This window comes from Aricia agestis, chromosome 13, assembly GCF_905147365.1.
Source record: "Aricia agestis chromosome 13, ilAriAges1.1, whole genome shotgun sequence".
Lineage (NCBI taxonomy): Eukaryota > Metazoa > Arthropoda > Insecta > Lepidoptera > Lycaenidae > Aricia > Aricia agestis.
The window spans coordinates 10,438,788-10,447,017 of record NC_056418.1 but is presented as its reverse complement, the minus strand read 5'-3'; the positions used below and the strand labels follow the sequence as shown (position 1 = coordinate 10,447,017).

The 8,230-nt window shown below is 35.9% G+C and overlaps 1 protein-coding gene across 1 annotated transcript; it reads left to right on the top strand.

The window, feature by feature from the left end:
* Window positions 1-5,262: 5,262 nt before the first annotated feature.
* On the top strand, window positions 5,263-7,380 carry LOC121733405 (aryl hydrocarbon receptor nuclear translocator-like protein 1). The gene has a single exon (XM_042123649.1). The coding sequence runs from the start codon at window positions 5,508-5,510 to the stop codon at window positions 7,071-7,073; it is 1,566 nt and encodes a 521-aa protein (XP_041979583.1). The 5' UTR covers window positions 5,263-5,507; the 3' UTR covers window positions 7,074-7,380.
* Window positions 7,381-8,230: the final 850 nt, after the last annotated feature.

Here is an 8,230-nt window from a genome sequence, read left to right as displayed (position 1 = left end):
GTAATCTAAATACTTTTAAAGTTTTATCATTTGTAATGTTAAGTAATTAATACTTAACTAAAATTATTGTATTATGGACGATGAGCAACGTTGAATAATATTAGGTATATAAAGTCGAAACACACAAGTCACAACGCACATCTCACAAGGCGAAAATTTAAAACAAACACAAAAATTATATTATTTTTTCGATTTCCTTCTTCGGAGATCAAAAATGACATTTGAGTTTTGACAATTGACAGTGCCTTGACATTTTTTTTTATAGCAATGCAGCTATAGTCTGTCAAAAAAGTGAAGAAATTAAAAAATGGCAACATCGTAGTGTCATCCCTTTTTTCTTAGATTGATTTATTTAAGGGATGACTATCTTTGGGGATGACACTACGATGTTGCCACTTTTTAATTTCTTCACTTTTTTGACAGACTATATAGTCCGTCAAGAAAGTAATTAAAAAGTGCAATATCGTAGTGTCATCCCTTTTTTTACCCGACTACGGCGAAGCAAAAATAAGGGTTACGATTTTTCTTAGATTGATTTGAAAGGGATGACACTACGATGTTGCCACTTTTTAATTTCATGACTTTTTTGACAGACTGTACATATTTTTATTGTAACGTAAGTATTTAAATCTTAATGTATATAAATAAGAAATAAAGATTTTAGAATTTAGTGGTCAAAAAAGTGCTACATTGTAGTGTCGTCCCTTTCAAATCATTCTAAGAAAAAAGGGATGACACTATAAACGATGTTGCCACTTTTTAATTTCTTCACGTCTTTTTTGACTGACTATAAATTAATAAAGTTGTCAAACTTAGAATAGCATGCTGTCGCTGTGGCCTGCCTGTGTCCTCACCTCAGTCCTCAACTCCTCATTCCTCACTCCTCATTTTGTTAAACGATAAGAGAGTGAAATCTTGTGCATTGTGGATAATAAAAAAAATACAATGGCAGCTGCAGCAGGGCTGCCTTATATGTGTCGCAGCCGACTGGTTTAAATAGCCGTTCAATCAAACAGCTAGCCCTTTGACTGAACAACGCCATTCAATCACACGTCCAGCTTTTATATTGAATATTTTAGTCGCTCAAAACGTTCAACACTACAGCTGATTCAAAAGCCGCCGTCTAATTGAAGTAGTTCAACGCGCACCGCTGCGGCGTTAGGTGCGTTTTATTTACAATATGGCGTCAACTAGCAGGTATTTGTTAGTGTTTGTGCTTGTTTCTCGGAAAGAAAGTAGTTAATAAAAGTTACAAGTGTTATTAAGGAGACAAAAATTGTGGAAGCACATACGAGTGAATCAAAATTTCAACAAATATTCGAGGAGAAATTACGGGATTATGAAATGGATGGACGCAGCCTCCCCGAAAGGGTTAAACAAAAACAATCGCAATCCATAAAGTCCAAAAGTTGGTTAGGTTAGAACTGTGACTATGCTGCGGCAGCAGCCGGCGACCGTCACAAAACACGCCTCAGAATTTTTTATTTTTACTTAAGTATTGCATTAAACTTTTGGTCACCCCTTAAACTTAATCCGCGAATAATCTTTCAATAAAATACAAAAAAATTCCTATTCTCCCAAATTACATATTAAGCTAATGGTCGCCCTAGTTAATTTGACATTAAACCAGTTGGCTAAACGTCGTCTAGCTGTAGTGTTGAACGTTGTAGTCAACAACTCGGCTAAACGACGTATAGCCGTGTGATTGAACGGCGTTGTTCAGTCAAAGGGCTAGCTGTTTGATTGAACGGCTATTTAAACCAGTCGGCTGCGACATATATACGATTTAAATCGTACTCGTACGATAATTTGTACAATTGACTATTGCACGATTGTAAGATTACGACCGTACATAAAATATGTACCCACCTATACGACTTCTTTAGGTGCATAAAATATATCACAATCTTGAAATCAATTTCGATTTTAATTTAGATGTGACCTGGCAACATTTTTACCATATTTTTTTTATTTAATAATTCGTCCCGGTCGGGACAGGCAAAGTAAGCGTTGCCCATACAGCCATTTCTGTGTTTTACTTCTAAAATCTGTGCACATACCCCTAACCCCAGGGCGACAAGTTGTTATTTGATTTTAACCTTTAATTTATTCAAATTAAGTTTGGGATTGCTTGCATTACTCCGGTACTTATACTCTTCTTTTCTAATGTATGTTTGATTTAAAGTATAAAGGGAGATCGCAGACGGCACACTTTTTGTGTAATCGAGTCTGCGGCGCACATACAATCTGCATGGCCGCGCCATGCCATGCCCAATATTTCTATGGCCATGCCGACTGTATGTGCGCCGCGCCGCAGACTCGATCACACAATAAGTGTGCCGTCTGCAATCATCCTAAACTTGTTATGCCGGTCGCAACTGGCATGTCGCACCTAGGGAATGCAGTCCCGCAGGATAATTTCAATCCCGGTATTTGCGGGACTGAACCATTACAATCCCGCTGGATCCCGGTATTTACGGGATCCCGTAAGGTGGACTTAAACTTTTAAAATAAATTGTTATAATGACTTTACTTGAGAGAACTCCTTTTATTCTTAGAAACATAAATGAAACAAACATTATCGGACACTTTTTTACAATGGTTTAATAAAACTTCAGATTTTAGATGTAAAAATATAAAATAATAAATAACTAAACTTATTTTAAAAATTGTTAAAAAAAAACTAAAAAACACTTTTTAACCAACTTTTATATATATAAAATTATGTTAAAAATGTTACGGTATTAATTGTGTCGTCTGCCAAACGGCTCCTGATATTCAACACAAGGTAGCCAGCAGCTGAAAAAGTTTGCTCAGCTTTCACGCTGGTTGGTACAATTGTCATTTAAAGTGAATTTTAGGTGAATTGATGGTAAATTGCTTAGTGGGTTGCCTGTAGCCAGTTCACGCACTCCCGCCCGCAGTGTTACACATATGAATTACGCTTTTTTGTAATCCCGCCAGTCCCGCGGGATCCCGCTAAATTTTCGACCGGGATTAGTCCCGCAAAATGCATGCGGGATCCCGGTATTTCAGGATCCCGGTATCCCGGTATTGCATTCCCTAGTCGCAGCTGAATGCTGTTTACTTTGTGTTTTCAGTTTTAGTTTCAAATAAAATGATTCCGTTTTAAAAAATTTATGAATATTTTATAGTTAAAGCTTTTTTTTATGTACGATCTTTTTATAATGATTTTAATGTCTTTTAATGATTTTAAAGTTTTTTGCAGATATTCCAATCTCAACTACAAAGAACTTAAATTCATCACCTACAGTTGCAGAAAAAATACTTAGGAACACGTCAAGGAATGTGATGTCAATTTTATTTTTAGAGATATTGACTCCAGAGATATTATCAAGACTTTCAAATCAATCAATATTAAAAGTACCACTGATCTCTGGGGTATGTCCACAAAAATTATAAAATCAGTAATTGACATCATTGCCCCTTACCTAGCTTTAGTTTTTAATAATTGTATCGAAAGTGGTGTGTTCCAAGACTTAATGAAGCACAGCAAGGTGATGCCTCTATTTAAAGCTGGGAAGAAAATCTTTGAAAAAATAATTCTAAATCAATTACTTGCTCATTTTAACTCAAATAATTTATTACATAATAATCAATTTGGTTTTACTAAAGGTCGGTCTACAACAGATGCAGGCATTAGTCTTCTGTGTAGCATTTTTGAAGCTTGGGAGGAGTCGCAGGATGCACTTGGTATTTTCTGCGATCTCTCTAAAGCATTTGACTATGTGGAGTATGATACTCTAATTAGAAAACTACACCATTATGGTGTAAGGGGCACGGCACTTAAACTTCTAAAATCTTACCTTACAAATAGAACGCAGAGGGTGGAAGTTAACTCCATAAGGTCTAATGGAACCAAAATAAAACTAGGTGTGCCACAAGGGTCCATTTTAGGGCCTTTTCTTTTTCTCATCTATATAAATGATTTACCTTATCTTGTTAAAGATAAGCATGAGATAGTACTTTTTGCTGATGACACTTCACTAATTTTTAATGTGAAGAGGCGACAATTTAATTATGACGAGGTAAATAGTGCTCTCTCAAAAATAGTACATTGGTTTAATGCTAATAATTTACTTTTGAACTCTAATAAAACAAAATGTTTAAAATTTATCTTGCCAAATGTTAGGCAAGTACAAACCAATGTACTATTAAATGATGAGAAAATGAATTTAGTAGACACCACCGTATTCCTAGGCATAACGCTGGATTGTAAGTTACAATGGGGTCCACATATTGCGAAACTGGCAGATAAGCTTAGTTCTGCAGCATATGCTGTTAAAAAAATTCGTAAAATCACTGATGTAGAGACCGCGCGATTAGTTTACTTTAGCTACTTTCATAGCATAATGTCTTACGGCATCCTCTTGTGGGGAAACGCGGCGGACATTAATACAATATTTGTGCTGCAGAAGCGAGCTATTCGTTCTATTTATAAGATGTCGTCTTTGGAATCTCTAAGAGAAAAATTTAAAGAAATAAGAATTCTGACCGTCACATCTCAATACATTTTGGAAAATCTCTTATATGTTAGAAAGAACATAAATATTTTCAAAAAGAAAAGTGATAATCATAATGTAAATACTAGAAATAAGAACAAGTTAGCAATACCAATGTTCAGACTAGCCAAAATAAGCAAATCCTTTAAAGGCCAATGTATACGCCTATACAATAAAATCCCAGAAAATGTTCAAAATCTACCTTTAAACAAATTTAAAAAAGCAGTTAAAGAACGTTTGTGTGCTAAAGCGTATTATAAAGTCAATGATTTCTTCGAGGACAGCACACCTTGGGAAAAGGGTGGCTCCATGCAGGTTACTTTTCTTTTAATTTTGTTACATAGCTGTAAGCCATACCTTTGTAATTTTCCATTTTTTTTGCATAAGATGGCCCCGTGCGAGTTTCTTACGCCGGTTCTTCTCGGCGGGGTAGTTCCCGAACCGGTGGTAGGCAACGTAGTTTCTTCGTTCGACTTTCAAAAAGTGTATCATGATACCCATTTTGAATAAAAATATATTTTATTTTATTTATTTTAATGAGCCTAGACTACCTACCTAGTATTCTGTAGTAGGCTACTAGTACGACTTTTTAGAGCTACCGATACGATCGCGCAGTTTTTACATCTGGCAGCCCTGAGCTGCAGACAAATGTCATGTTTGTCAATTTGAAGTTGAAACTTGTTTTAGACGTTTCTGTCTTCTGACATCTGAAAATTGAAATTGTTGTTTGTGTCGCGTTCGAGGTCGTGCGGTGCCGTGTTTTTACGAGCAACACGCGCTATTTGTTAAAATGTACTAAGTTGGTTAAAAAAAGAAATTAAAGCTATTTTGCAAAAGTGTTGTTACAATCGTGACACATTATGTTAAGTCGTGCGATATTTCGTGAGAACATGTTTCTTTGTGACTTATAATATATTCTGATAGTGCTGATTATAACGTATGACATCTAAGCAAGGACATTGAGTGATACTTCTCCGGTTCAAAATGATGGCATCCTCAGGAGCTGCCGCTAGCGCCAGGCTAGCTGTTCATGCCGGCAACCAAAGCGGGCACACCAGCACAGATTTCAGCATGAGTGTGGCTGTGCCGCAACGTTCCCAGCCCTTCGACATGCATCCCGTCAACTGCGGAGATTCCTCTTCCGATGCTCAATCACCAGACGTCGCCGTCGCGAAAGCCAGCGACCGTGAATCTCGAATCATAGCCGAAAAGCACAGGAGAAGTCAATTCAACTCGCAGATAGCACAGATGATGTCTTTACTGTCCGACATAGTCCACTCGCAGAGAAAAGTCGACAAGACTAGTGTACTGAGACTCGCAGCCAATAAACTGAGAAATGAGCACGTCTTTGGCAACACCATAAAGTGTAGTCATTTGGAGACCTGGTCTTCGGCCATACTAAAAAGTTGTGACTTGATGGGTGGCATCATGTTCGCCGTAACTTGTAAAGGACGTATTTTCAATGTTTCACCAAATGTTCAAGAAAAATTAGGGTACTGCCATGTGGACCTTCTCGGACAAGATATCTACAACTATATACATAATGATGACAAAGAAACATTGAGAAAACACATATACCCAGTAGAATTACAAACAGGTTGTGATGCTAAACTTTTTGAACAACATCATAATTTTAATTTACGAATAATGCGAGCCGGCGCTAGATCAGATCCGCCTCGATATGAGAAATGTCATGTGGATGGTGTACTTAGGAAATCTGATAAAGCTACATCAAATAGTGTTCAAGATGAACAGACTATCAGGAGGCAAAGAGTGAGACATCATCGCACCTTTTCATCCAGCGGCAACGACTATGTCTTTATTGGTATAGTGCACGTGTTGTCCAGCAACTTGCCTACTCAACTTCTTCCGCCTACTGCATATACCGAATATTGGACTAGGCATTTGATAGATGGCAGAATAGTTCAATGTGATCAGAGCATATCATTGGCTGTTGGATATATGACAGAGGAGGTTACGGGGACATCTGCATTTGTTTTTATGCACAAAGAAGATGTTCGCTGGGTTATTTGTGTTTTGAGACAGATGTACGATCAGAGCAGAGAATTTGGAGAATCTTATTACCGACTCATGTCACGTTCGGGCCATTTCATTTACATGAGGACTAGAGGTTTTCTAGAAATAGATAAAGTTACTAAGAAGGTTCAAAGTTTTGTTTGTGTAAATAGTGTTATTGGAGAGGAGCATGGTAAGAAAATGATGGAGGAGATGAAGAGAAAATATTCTGTAATTGTTGATACAAGTAACCAGCAAATAGATAAGAAGCTTCCTATAGATGAGGCGCCCGTTGAACATCCCAAGAGATTGGAGCGCATCGTCATGCATCTGTTGGAGCCAGCCACTTCTGAAACATATGAGGAATTAAAGTTAGTAGCCCCGTCAAAAGAAAACATTATTTCGGCCATACAAAAAAGTGAAAAAGTGGTGCAAACAACGGGTGTTCGGTTTGATAATCGCAAACGAAAAAATTCAAGCTCAGATGAGCAAGAGGAGTATTTAAAGAAACACAGTGCTTTTTCAGATTTGTAAATAGCATTGCCATATGAAATGCCCATATTTTATTGTGCAAGGACTAAGGACACAAACATTTTATGTGCAACACATTTTTAAATTTTTGACTTAAAAGTAATTTTTTCAAAGATTACTTTCATTCTAGGTTTAGTACTTTACAAATAATGTAGGTACAAGTATTTGATATGTGTGCCAAAATACATATAATCAGGATTGTAAATTTATTATAGAATTTTAGATTTATGGACATCTAAATATTATTCTGGTGTTATAACTATCATAAATGTTCTATTTTTGAAATAACTATTCTGTGTTTATACTTTGATTATTTTGCCCTAAAAGCTTTTATGAAACAATACATTGTAATACATTGCAATACATTGTAATTGTAGGCAATGTTACAACATTGCCTACAATTAACAATACTTCGGTATATTTAACCTTACCATTTTGATCATGTTTGTAAAATAAAACACATTAGGTAATGTTAGTTATGTAACATTTACCTTAAAAATTCAAGATCAACTAACAACTAAGGTAAAGAAATATAATATGGGGTAATCATACAGTGACATAGAAAAGGTAACATTGATAGTGTAAATGGCACAAAATGTTTCAGAGGAACAATTTGTTTGTTAGCAGGGTAAAATTAGCTGTAGGTATTGGAAAGGTTTGTCGTATATAATATAATTATATCAGGAAATCGTACCAACTATTTATATAATTACTTATATTACATGGGTAAAAACAAGGCTGAATAAAATTGTCAACTGGTTTTGTTATAATTTCAATATTCAACAATTTTTTCACTGATGTAAGCAAAATATGCAGTGCTTTGTAAAAAGTGATTTTATGCATTTTGCAATATTTAACATAGTATGTGAAGTTAGCCAACGAACGGTAAAACTGATAAAACATAATAGGCAATAATCAAACTAGTATTTCAAATAGAATTATTTATCTCTATCATCTATCAAATTGCTATTTTGGATAAAATTATCATGTAGATCAGTCTTTACCAAAGTGGGTGCTGAAGGTCTAAGGCGGTATGGGACCCAGAAAGAAAAATGTGGTGTTGTGTAGAGGCTTGGGGGTGATGTATTTCATCGGGATGCATTTTAAATTGAAACAAAGGGGGCTCTAAAACATAATTTGCTCTAAAAGTGGGCAGTAGA